The 13,434-nt window shown below is 39.0% G+C and overlaps 1 protein-coding gene across 1 annotated transcript in view; it reads left to right on the top strand.

Annotated features, from left to right (window-relative positions):
• Positions 1–13,434, top strand: part of LOC134754487 (dipeptidase 1-like) — a 206,292-nt gene that overhangs the window by 161,063 nt on the left and 31,795 nt on the right. Inside the window, exons 8-9 of the mRNA XM_063690821.1 lie at positions 1,234–1,410; positions 2,851–2,935. Of these exons, the coding sequence (XP_063546891.1) occupies positions 1,234–1,410; positions 2,851–2,935 (262 nt within the window). The remainder of the gene's footprint in view (positions 1–1,233; positions 1,411–2,850; positions 2,936–13,434) is intronic.

Here is a 13,434-nt window from a genome sequence, read left to right as displayed (position 1 = left end):
CGCAGCCGCGAAGGGACGTGTTTTCCATATTAAAAATGGCGGCCCGCCGCACGCGCGGTTGTCAGAGAGCATCCCATTCGAGGGGTTAATCGCGTATTTAAGTTTTAAGATTTACCTCCGACGCTTCGAAGACGGCGTTGTCTCCGTGGTCTCGGAGAAGACTGGCTAAAGTTGACATCAACATCTTCTAGCCGCGCGAGTTTTTCCAACTACCCGCACTAGGTCTTGTTTATCATCTTGAACGTTATGTGATGTTGTAGAGTTGTTGTAGGGATATCGTTGTTGTGTAGGGATGCGCGGCTAGAAAATGTTGATGTCAACTTTAGCCAGTCTTCTCCGAGACCACGGGGACAACGCCGTCCACGAAACGTCGGAGGTAAATCATAAAACTTAAATACGCGTTTTTTTTTAGAAGTAAAACTTTATTTACACACAAGCTATATACAGTGGTACTACGTAAACGAAATTAATAACTAGCTTAAATCTAAAATAGGCCCTTGAGGCATTGTACAAAGGATGCTGTATCGCAATGCTGATACGTTGTGCGAGGAAGCCGCCAGCTCTTCGGTCACCAGTTACGTCAACCAGACGCTTCGCGATTTCAACAAAAATTAAGCGGTTAAGTTCCGATATACAATTTAATACTGATGCGTCCGCGTCAGTTTTTAACCCTTAGAACGCCAAGCACGAAGGTTGAAGGCTGTAGCAGCGCGCGAGTTGATTTCATTAGCGGTCAACGCGTTAATAAAATGTATTAAAAACAATCCGAAACCCAGCTCAAATAATACATTTAATTACTTCGACTTATGAGCGCGTGTAAAGCGGGGTTTAGACTAGCAAGAACTTGCATGCAATTTTCGTTACATTGCGGTATCTGATAAACATTTAGAATGCACTTTACCTTAGTAGTCAGCAATGTACCGTTAATTGCTTGCAAGTTCTTGCTAGTCTAAACCTCGCTTAAAGGTCCTTTCTTAGTAATCCCTCCGGCCAGTTGAGCACCATCGCAGGACAACCTTTACAGCTTCCCTCCATATCTTATTAAATAATGAACCTAGCGCAAACATGTATATAACCTTTTTTGTAGAAAATTTTATGTAGATTACTTTTGTATAAAAGCATTTCTTTGCTATAAGCCACCGTTTACAAATTCACGGAAAACTAATACCTTTACACAACCCACCTCTTATTAGCTTTTCCATTTTCTGACCGTTTCGTTTCCATTGTCAACAGAAAGTGGTGAAAGAGATGAACCGCCTCGGCATGTTGGTGGACCTGTCACACGTGGGTGAAAACACGACCCGGGCTGCGATCAAACTGTCAAAGGCCCCTGTCATTTTCAGTCATTCTTCTGTGTACAGTCTCTGCGCGCATAAGAGGAATGTGCCAACTGACATTATTCACTCTTTGGTAAGATTCGTAATCCATACTAATATTATAAGGTAAATGCGAAAGTCTGTCTTTCTGTCTGTGTGTTCCCTCTTCACGCTTAAACCGCTGAATCGATTTAGATGAAATTTGACATAGAGATAGGTTGAGTCCCTGAGAAGGACAGGATAGTTTTTATCCCGAAAATCATCCCTTAAGAAAGTAAAAAGCGAGGTGGAATTGAGATAATTAATGAAGTGCCTGCTAATTTGTGTGCATAATATGCTCAAATTGAATGATTACTATGAGAATTTTTCCAGGCGCTATACTTACTTTAGCTGCTGTTACTAAGTCCACGCAGACGAAGTCGCGGGCAAAAGCTAGTTTATTTATATAATAGTGTCATCTATAGGTAGGTAGACATACCTACATATCATAAAACCGTATGTTGCGTTTTCAAAAACCCCAAATTACATCCAGCATTGACGATAGAGTCTGATTCATATCGATAAGTAAAACTCGAAATTACATGTTATTTGAAATGTATGTCAATTGTAAACAGTCATAGCTTGCGGTACCTGAGTTCCATAATAGAGGGCTTATAAGTTATATGTAATATGTAGATAAAGTAATGTATGTACATGTACATAATTAGGCATTAAAACACGGGTTTATAAAACAAACTGAAAGCGAGTTTCATAAAAACATCAGACGAGTTTGATTATTTAACAGTCACATAAACTGTTATTAACGTTTAAAAATTAAGGCCTCTTTATGCAACAGGCGCACAAAAGTTTCGGGTTTATTATAAACCTCGTCTCGCTTTGTAACTCCTGGCCTCGAATTTTAAGAATCAATTAAATTTCCATTCCCTTGGGTCGTTAACGTAATGCGCCCGACGACTCAAAGTATGACGCTGCCAGGCAACTGACAAGGCTAGTCCAGACGGGACATTAATTCGCCCAATCCGATTAAATTGTCTGATCAAATCAGGTGGTGTGGACGCAAAAATGTAATTGATTACACTGTAACGCAGCGTACTACGTAGGCTAATAACACGCGAACGCCTACCTATGAAAGTGTCCTACGTGGGCGATCTCGTTGCGAACGCGAACCCCGTGGATCCGCTGCGCCGCGCCGCGCCGCTTGGCGTCGTGTTCGCGAGTGTTCACCTACGTAAGACGCAGCGTAAGATTATGACCGATCAAATGGAGGTGCGGACGCAAGAATGCAAATTTTCGACGTAATACGCCTTTGATACCATAAATCTAAGATTTAGAAATTTCAATTTTTAAGCCATAATATATTTTTATGTGGGATTTTCACATACTCTAGAACATTAATACGTAGCAATCTAACTAGTTACACGATAAGTTTTAGTAATAAATGAATCATGGTAGTATTTTGGCCGTTTTATAAAGTAACCTCATGTTTATCTAAAGCCACCCCGTTTTACCGGTACCTATTTATTATTAATTGCAGAAAGAAAACGGCGGTATCATAATGGTGAACTTCTTCCCGGACTTCGTGAAATGCGCACCCAATGCCACAATATCCGACGTCGCTGGTAAGTTTCCCTTGAAATACCGTTATATTCGTGTAACGTTAACTTTTATAACGTTACTTAATGTCCTCCTCGCCGTGTCCGACGACGGCGACCCCAACTGTTTTTTAATGGGGAACATGGAACGCTCTAATGTGGCTTGCGAAGCCAAACTTGGTTTTGAAGATGCGATTACATGGTACGCAATGGAGCTGGCCGGCTGAGTTGTAGGTGTAGGTAGACGAAGGCTTCGGCCGCGTCTTACGGAGATGGCGCTTAGCATCCAAGTCTTCTAAGCGCCGCTACTCGTATTGCTCTACACTTTTATGGACAGTTGCGCGCCATACCGTTCTACTCATCGCGCTTTCCTACCAGGAATCGCTCGGTATACCGCAAGTGGAAAGGTGATGCTTGAGGACGTCTTGACGTTGAACGTTACATAACGGTATTGTAAACAGTTATTTAGTAACGTTCCACCCAATACATTTAAAGTTTTTTGTAGGCTTCCGTCCCCACAGGGTAAAAACGGGACCTTATTACTAAGACTTCGCTGTCCGTCTGTCCGTCTGTCTGTCTGTCTGTCTGTCACCAGGCTGTATCTCATGAACCAGGATACCTAGACAGTTGAAATTTTCACAGATGATGTACTTCTGTTGCCGCTATAACAAAAATTACTTAATAGTACGGAACCCTCGGTGCACGAGTCCGACTCGCACTTGGCCGGTTTTTTTTAAACCACGAGCGCGTTCACCGAGCCAAGATACTATTAGGTAGACTATTAGTTTCACCAGTGTAATTCTGTTTCTGTGGTCTGCATCTTTTCAAATGACTTTTTCGTCTAAGACGGTAATCTGTTAAACAATTGAGTCTGAACGCGTGCTACGGCGCGTGCCATCGTCAGAGACAATGGTACACAATGGGCGACCGCACGCACAAAAGGAACAAAGGCTTTTGTTTAACAGATTACCGTCTTAGACGAAAAAGTCATTTGAAAAGATGCAGACTATATCAAGCCATAATCAAGTCCGGAGCGGAGCGAGTACATGTTTGTAGCAAGGTGCTACGAAATAGTGCTACGCCGTAGCCGAGCTAGATCCTAATCACTTCTTTCTACGAGAAGGCCAATTCTAACGTACACTAACATTAAAGTCATATCTCAATTAGTTAGTTAGTTTGCATTTCGCTCGTACTTATACTTACATGTATTAGCGCGAGCGAGACGCACGCACGAGAACAAAATGACATCATTTAGATTATCGAGGTGATTGTTGTAGTTGAAATTAATCTCGGGGCCAACGTTTTTTTATTACACGACTATACTATTATTAATGAATCTAGTACAAAACGAGGGCGTTAATAGTATTTGCGTTATATTCTTGAGGTTAAAATGCGAATAAAAGTGGGGGGTAGGTCGAGCCGGCGGTGGCAATCCACTTTCTTGCCGGGGTTATTTGCTCTCGAGATGCCAAACGTGCCTTAAGTTGTGCGCAGCGTAGTTCAGCGAAGACACTTCATAAAAGAACGCTATAATCACTATCACTACATAGTATAAAACAAAGCTTCCTGCTGTCTGTCTGTCCCTATGTATGCTTAGATCTTTAAAACTACGCAACGGATTTTGATGCGGTTTTTTGAAATAGTGATTCAAGAGGAAGATTTATATGTATTACATCAGCATTGGGAAGCCGGGGCGGGTCGCTAGTTATTTATATTTGTTGGAGATAGTTAAGCGGAAATGATATAAATGAACGGCATTTATTTTTGACAGGCTTACCATTTTTGACAGATTTATAGACAGGGTAGGTAAAAAAATGTTTGATTACATAAGGTACATTGATTTAAACACACGATTTTCGCTCATAATTTTAAACTAACACGGGACTTAATCGCGTAAAGACTTACGTTTATTTACGTTTATTCAAGATAAAGTGATAATAATAAAGATCAAGTGATAATAATCAAGATCAAGTGATAATAATCAAGATCAAGTGCGGGTAGTTCGCAAAACCCGCGCAGCAAGAAGATGTTTATACAATTCCTCGCCAGTCTGCCTGTGACCACGAACGTAACGTCACGTTCGAAACGTCAGGCCATAGATAAATGTAAGTTTTTACTTTGTTTTTAAAGTTAACGTAAAAAATAATACGGCCGTTTATGCCGCAGTAAACCGTATATTTCGATAATCTAAAGGGAATCAAAATTCATAGGGTACTTCCCGTTGACCTAAAAACCTATGAAATTTGGCAAGTAACATCGTCTTACACTACAAGTACAGGAAAAAAACTGAAAACTATTTTGTAAGAAATTAAGAAATAAATAAAAAATAAGTTAATATAATAATTGTTTTGTACGGAACCCTCGGTGGGCGAGTCCGACACACTTGTTTTCGGCTTAATATTGGGTCCAATGGAGAGCGTTTTTACTTCAAGTGGCTATTTTATTCTAAGCTGCGAAAGGTGAAGTCTCTTGACAAAGTCTTGAAAGTTACTATCATAACGTCGCATTTAAGCGTATTGAAGGTCCCACTTTCCGAGTGGGAGGAACTGGGGAAATATATTTATACCAACCCTATGTAACCCATATTCCGCAAATAAAATTCATTCATTCATTCAATGGTAATTATGCACAGTTTATTCTTGAATGACAGAGAGAAGCGTTTGAATGGAATAGTACAGGGTGGCCCAAAAATAAGTTGACAAAGTTTTTTCTAATGTACCTAGATGATGATGATGATGATGATGATGATGATGATGTGGGTATGTGTGGTAAGTAGTAGAGAGGGCCAATAGAGAGTACTCTCTCCAGGCGGGTGTTATGCCTGGGGACCGAAGTCCACTGAGAGTTAGTCAGAAGGAGTATATATAGTAAGTGACATTTGAAACTTCGTAACCGCGATGTAGGCTTCTAGCTAATTGCGTTCTAGCTCCCTAACGCCATCTGTTAGATGACGTCGACAATGGCAGCTAGAGGAGATTATGTTATAATGATTAGATTATGTTGATTATTATGTTTCTAATGTACCTTACCCTACCCTTACCATCATAACATTTTACCCTACATGAAGCTATAACCTATCTGTATCTTTATAGTAAGTATTTATATTATTTGTATTTTTATATTTATCTCAAATAGTTCTAAGCTACCCTCCGGCCCGGGGTGCCACAGAAAACCAGCGCTGTGGTATTTATTTATACCAGAGCATATGCTGAGTGGCGTCCTTTTGTAGCCACTATAGCGGCGCCAAAATTTGTGTTTATTCATTAACCCTTACCTTACTCCTTTTTCTATAACTACCATTGTACCTAGCTTTAAGTGTTTAGTGAGTAAGTTCTTTTTTGTAACTGAGGTGGCGCTGTTTGTAGAAGGTCTTTACAATAAATGTCTTTTCTTTCTTTCTTTCTTTCTAATGTAAATGTACCTAGTTATAATTAGTTTTGAATGATTCACAGTTAGTTTCAATAATACAAAAGGTAATAATCACGGTCTATATCCCGGTCAATATAAGTCTAGTGGTACCTAGTTATACTTCATGTACCTACACAGTTTACACAATAAATATTTCTGATTTCTGATTATTTTATTAAGTGCTTACGTACCTAGTACAAATTTACAAAATAAGTTAAAAATTTAAACTACAGTCTTTTTGAAAGCATACAAGCTACATAAAGCACTTGAGGATAAAGATAAAAAACCGGCCAGGTGCGAGTCGGACTCGCGCACCGAGGGTTCCGCACTTTTTAGTATTTGTTTTTATAGCGGCAATAGAAATACATCATCAGTGAAAATTTCAACTGTCTAGCTATCACGGTTCCTGAGATACAGACTGGTGACAGGTAGACGGACAGACGGACAGACGGACAGACGGACAGACGGACAGACGGACAGACGGACAGACGGACAGACGGACAGCGGAGTCTTAGTAATAGGGTCCCGTTTTTACCCTTTGGTTACGGAACCCTAAAAAAGAAACTGATTTGATTAGTAGGAGAATACCCTATTTTCCACAGTGTGGGGACTATACGGACTATACATTCTACTACAAGTGTGATACAGTGGTAGCTAAAATTTAATAGTTTGACTACCACTGTATGATACCTAGTTGTCAAATTATTACGTTTTTATGTGTTATACGTGTTTATTGTTTTGTATTTCTATGTGTGTATATTACATCAAAGATAGATATAACTCCGTATTAATAAATAGATGGATACAGTCTAAGGAAAAAACGTGCCTCGAAAATCACAAAAATTTGGTTCTCGATCAGATGGCGCCACTACCATTGGCCTACTCTCGTATAGAGGGCGTTGACGGTTACGTTTGTTATTTAACAATTTTAACGCATATCAGTGAAAGAACATGGGTCAAAATCTTAAATGCAAATAAAAAATAATTTTTTAATACAATTGCTCAAAAAGTGCTACTTTACGTAGCTATTTAGCGTGCGGAAAGTTAGTTTTCGCGAACTAGTGCTTTTTACTTTTCCATTTATTCTTGTTCCAATTCATGACTGCGTATTGATGAGTGTTAATATTAGTTTCCTTTAAACGTCGTAATCAACATAAAAACCTACTGTTAATGTAAGAATACGAAAAAAAATATACATATTTCATATTTTAGTACTTACCTCTTCATCATTATAACACGTCTATTTTTTTTTATATTGAATATTGAAAAAAGTTGTCTGAATGGAACGGAACGCCTGTCAAAGAAGAGGCGTTTTTTCTTTCTGCTTAAGTTTCCAAAGGCAACATTCGATATTGTTTTTTATAAATGTACGATACACAAATAATCGTAATGGATAACAATAGTACAATGTTTTATATTTACAATTGTTTCTGTCTTATAGATCATGCATTTAAAAAAAAAGTTAATTGAAGTGGGTTCAATAATAATAACACCCAGATAAAAAAAACACCTCTTCATAATGTCAATGTTAATGTTAAAAAAAAAAAAAAAAAAAAATGTCAATGTCAATGATGTCACAGAATTAATAATATAAAAGTTTCGAATTCCTTACTTGCTGTTTTTCTTATTTTTTCGCAACTGTATTAAAAAACGTCGTTCGATACACGTGCGGAAATGTCATTCTTCACTCGTCCCGAGTCGATAACTCGTTACTCGTGAATACTTTCCGCACTAGCATCGAAATGTACTATATCCATATTTAAATAAATTTTATCGTATTTTTATAAATCTTCATTTTTAGTTTTAAAGTGTGTCGATAGATGGCAGTGAATTTACTGTGGTTACAAATATTACTATGACAGTACCGCTCTATCCTATTATATCCTCTTTGATTACATGAAATACATATTTTTTTATTTGAATTTTTTCAGCAACAAGCGGGTCAGTTTAACGTAATTCCTCATGCTAAGCGTTTTCTTATACCAAAATCGAGTTCACGGTCGATATCACATTGACAGTAAGTTACTTCCGGCCGGAAATGGAACGTCTGCTTTGACTTCCGTTTCTGGCTTGTGTGTGTGTGCTATTTACTTGAACCTTGAACTGACAGGGAGGCCAATTCGAACTTAAGTACATTGAGACATCAAAATGATTTCAAAATGATTAGGGTTCCGTACCCAAAGGGTAAAAACGAGACCCTATTACTAAGACTTTGTCCGTCTGTCTGTCTGTCCGTCTGTCACCAGGCTGTATCTCATGAACCGTGATAGCTAGACTGTTGAAATTTTCACAGATGGTGTATTTCTTTTGCCGCTATAACAACAAATATCAAAAAGCACGGAACCCTCGGTGAGCGAGTCCGACTCTCACTTGTCCCGGTTTTGTAGTTTTGTACTCTCTCGCGCCAGTACATGTAGGTACGGACAAGTACCTACAAGACTTATATCACGGTCCATAACCTCCTCCTTCTATGAAAATGAAGTCGGTTAAAAACAAAGTCGCTTTACGCTCTGTACATGTATGTCCCTATGTATAAAAAAACATTATTTCAGGTCTTAAAACCCGTCACGTTACAAAATATAAATATTAAAAAATATAAAAGTAACATTGATAAAAATTATGCTTAGTTCTTTACAACTAAGCATCGGATTTTGATGTTTTTTTTAATAGATAAAGTGACTCAAGAGGAAGGTTTATATGCATAATTTGTAAAGGTTTTGTGAAGATGAACTATCCGTGCGAAGCCGGGGCGGGTCGCTAGTATTTTATAATAATATCTGTTCGTTATTCTTGTATAATAATTTAATAAACCGAGGTTTAGACTAGCAAAGCAATTTACGTTAGATTGCTGACTATTAACGTTAAATGCATACAAAATGTTTATCAGATACCGCAATGTAATGTTGCGAACGCAACCTTTTATTTGTATAATGCAGTAGCTAAACGCAGCCGTCGGGCTCGGTTAGTATGCGGAGGCTTTTTTAAAAGCACCGAGCGCTCCACATAACTTGTATCGCGGCCAATTTGACGCATCTAAATTTAAACTACCTTTTTACTATTCAAATTTAGCTTAATCACTCTCGCATCAGCCTCCATATTATAACCACCACTTCTACACCCTTTAACCGTTTTCGTCAACTGTACCGTGTAACGTAACTTACCTATTCAAGATTATACTCGTACTCGTAAGTTTACTTCAAATCGAAGTCTTTTTATTTGTCGTCGAGACCTGCCCGGCTACATGTAATGAGAATTGCATGCAATTTCTTGCTAGTCTAAACCTCGCTTAAGTACTCGTAGTTTTTTAGTACAAATTGTAATTTTGACAGAAGTTGAAATTTCCTGTAAAGGGTTCGAAACGTCGGGATGTATTTACAATTCATATGGATGTATTTACAGTCATTAGTACATTATTGCAGAGGCCGGCAAAGGGCAATTTGTGGATGAGTTTCGAGCAAAGAGAATAGATAGTATAGAGGGTTATTATCCAGGTAAATTTTGTAGTCACAGTAAATTTGCTGCCATCGGCCAAATTTGAGTGCTAAGCTAATAGGTTTGCTGACACAGTGCACATACATATTTGCGCACTTAGCTGATTGTATAAGTTTATTAAGCATATTATTATATCATAGCACAGCCGAGCAAAAATTATAATTGTCTGAGATAAAGGCTAGGGATGTGCGAATTATTTTTACATTTTCTTCCGCCAGTAATACCGTAAAATGGGGTGAGTAGGGTTCGCGGGGAGAGTTGGGTTATGAATGGAGAGAGAAGGTTTGAAAGGGGGGTGAGAAGGGTTTTTAGGGCAACTGCTACAAAATAATGCATTCCAATTAAAAATGGAGCTATAGTAATACTCATAATAATAAAAAATCGATCCAACAATCTTCCAAAATCACCTTTGTATGAAAACCCATCTCACCCCAATTACGAGGGACTACGGGGTGAGGTGGTTTTCCCTGTTTATCGTCAAAGTTATGAAATGGAACTACCCAAAATAAAATAAAAACTAAAATACAAACGTCCGGAACACTTATTATGTACACCATTCAGTTTGCATATGTAAAAATAATGTTATCATGTTATTGGTTAACAAAAAACTGTAAATTCGATTACAGTAACAATAGTTCAATAGGGGATATTACTGTAATGTTCTGCCACCAGAGTGCAGCACTAGCCTTTTTAGTAAACCATAGAGTAACTTATACATACTGTACCTTTAACAGGTTTTTGGCAAGTTTTCAGAGATAATAAAATACGACATTGATGCATCAAGGCGGTTTGTTTACAGAGGACCTACCGGGAAACGCGAATTCGAAATTTCGCTATCTGCCTCTTTATCGCTCGAACAGACAGAGATAACGAAATTTCCATTTTCTTGTTTCGCGATAGACCCTCAGATTGTGGTAGTGGCGCGATGGCGCCCCCTACGCAGTTTCGCGTAATATTCCCTATATATTTCGCCTTGCCAATATAAGGGTTAAAATTTACGTCACTCATTGGCGTTTATTTCAAATGTCATAGAAATCGAACCTAACTGTACAAACAAGGTTTGGCAATAAACGTGCAGAAAAAAATACCAAGAAAACTTTACGGGAACCTTGCAAGTTTTAAAAATTATCTATGGCAGATTGTTATTGCTAGATGCGAGAGGTATCGTAAAGACAATATGATTATCTCTGCGTATATTCGACAAACTAGCGTTTCCACCATAGACATAGTATAGTAGTTATAGACATGAAACCGAGCGACCAGGGGTAAGAGAAAGACACATTCATGTATTGACAGGTTAATGTATGGCAGCATAATCCTTTTTCTCTTTCACTCTTATAAATTTCGGTATTTCACCATCGCCTCCTACCTATGCTGCCATAACCCGACCATGAAAAAAAACTCGGTCGGTGATAAGGACAAAGCATGGCACTATTTTCCCTTTCCTCTTATAGGAATCGCAATAAAACTATCTTTCTCTATCAAAGAGTGTCAGGCCCTTGGTTTCCACCCATTTCTAATCGATAACCGGAAACACGCGATCGTCCCATCACTAGTTATTACTGATCCCACCCGGTCTAATCTCCCGTGTTATTACTTTCTTACATCTCTATTACACACGTATAGCTACCTATACGTACAGGTTGTTTCAATGTTTAGCCATCAGTTTATAGAACTGTAGAATATAAGTAATATTTTTATTCACATAACGGTGATATGATACGTCACAATTTTATCGACATCGACGTATTAAGAATTATTTGCCTCGCACTATTTAAACGTCAAAGCGAAATTGATCCCAGATCAGATCATACTAAGGGCGTCCGCTAGATGGCGCGGGTGCACGGAGCGGGCGCACGCACGAGGGTGCCATTGTAGTGATTGTAGGTAAAATCCGTCGCATGCGTCCGCTACAGTTACGCAGCGTACTACGTAGGCCGAAAAGCACCCAAACGCGACGCGGAGCGGGGTGAATCAATCCTTTGATACCTATAGAAGTGTCCTACGTGGGCGATCTCGTTGCGAACGCGAACGCCGTGGGCCCGCCGCGCCGCGCCGCTTCGCGTTCGCGAGTTGTTCTCTTACGTAAGACGCAGCGTTAGCGTTGCTAATACTACATATTTTTCGTTAACCCGCTCACCCGCTCCGTGCAACCGCGCTAGCTAGCGGACGCCCTAAGGGTACTTAAATCATAGAGCAGGTACATTGAATAGTAGTTAACTACAGTACTATGGGGTTAAACCGGCCAAGTGCGAGTCGGACTCGCGCACAAAGGGTTCCGTACCATTACGCAAGAAACGGCACAATAATCACGTTTGTTGTATGAGAGCCCCACTTAAATATTTATTTTATTCTGTTTTTGGTATTTGTTGTAGCGGCAACAGAAACACTATCACGGTTCATGAGATACAGCCTGGTGACAGACGGACAGACAGGCAGACAGCGGAGTCTTAGTAATAGGGTCCCGTTTTTACCCTTTGGGTACGGAACCCTAAAAAAACAGTTTATAAAGAACCGTTAATTCGCATGAGACACTATTCCATCTGGCGACGACATCTGAGACGCTTAGTGTAAGGCCTGAGTGGACGCTCGAAGCGGAGCGTTCGGCGGGGCGTGCAGCGTGGCGTCGGACTCACAAGTGATGTGAGCAGCGTGCACTAAGGCCGCTCCTATACGATTGCATTTGTTTAACATGCACGCCGCACGCGTCGCCCCAACGCACGCCCAACTCGAGCGTCCACTCAGGCCTTACACTTCCTCTGAATGGGCTTTATGCTTGTTTGCCACCGATTCAGTATAAAACACTCAGTATTCAGAATCACCCATACTATTCCACGAAATTGCCTACAGAGTAAATTCATTCTCTTGATTAACAGAGTAAATTCATTCTCTTCATTAATAAATTAGTCCGTAATAAATTAATTAACCGTAATTATTTACATATTAAATTATTTTAAACCGTGTCACTCACGTATTATTAACCCGTAGTGACCCGGTTTAAAATAATTTAATATGTTTGAGTCTCACGGGAGTTTTATAGTAATTATTTACATTTATTTGGACTGTCAGGATATTCCATTATGTAACGTGAAATTGTGGCGAAGAGAATTTTCAACATTTGCATAGTTTCCATGAAAGGTTTTCGGTATTTTTTTCTGCACGTTTATTGCCAAACCTTTTTAAAGTGAGTGACGTAAATGTTAAAGTGAGTGACGTAAATGTTAAAGTGAGTGACGTAAATGTTAAAGTGAGTGACGTAAATGTTAAGGTGAGTGACGTAAATGTTAAAGGGAATGACGTAAATGTAAAAGTGAGTGACGTAAATGCTAAGGTGAGTGACGTAAATGTTAAAGTGAGTGACGTAAATGTTAAGGTGAGTGGCGTAAATGTTAAAGGGAATGACGCAAATGTTAAAGTGAGTGACGTAAATGTTAAGGTGAGTGACGTAAATGTTAAAGTGAGTGACGTAAATGTTAAAGTGAGTGACGTAAATGTTAAATGGAACAGTCGTGAACACTTAAGAACATTGAGTAATTATAGTCCTTAATCTGAATGGGAACTATCTAATTGGAAACTTGCGAGAAAATTTTCTCATGTTTTTTGAGAAGTTTTGAAATTTTAGAAGT

Source organism: Cydia strobilella, chromosome Z, assembly GCF_947568885.1.
Source record: "Cydia strobilella chromosome Z, ilCydStro3.1, whole genome shotgun sequence".
In the NCBI taxonomy this organism is placed as follows: domain Eukaryota; kingdom Metazoa; phylum Arthropoda; class Insecta; order Lepidoptera; family Tortricidae; genus Cydia; species Cydia strobilella.
The sequence above is the reverse complement of the archived record's forward strand: the minus strand, read 5'-3'. Positions and strand labels throughout refer to the sequence as shown.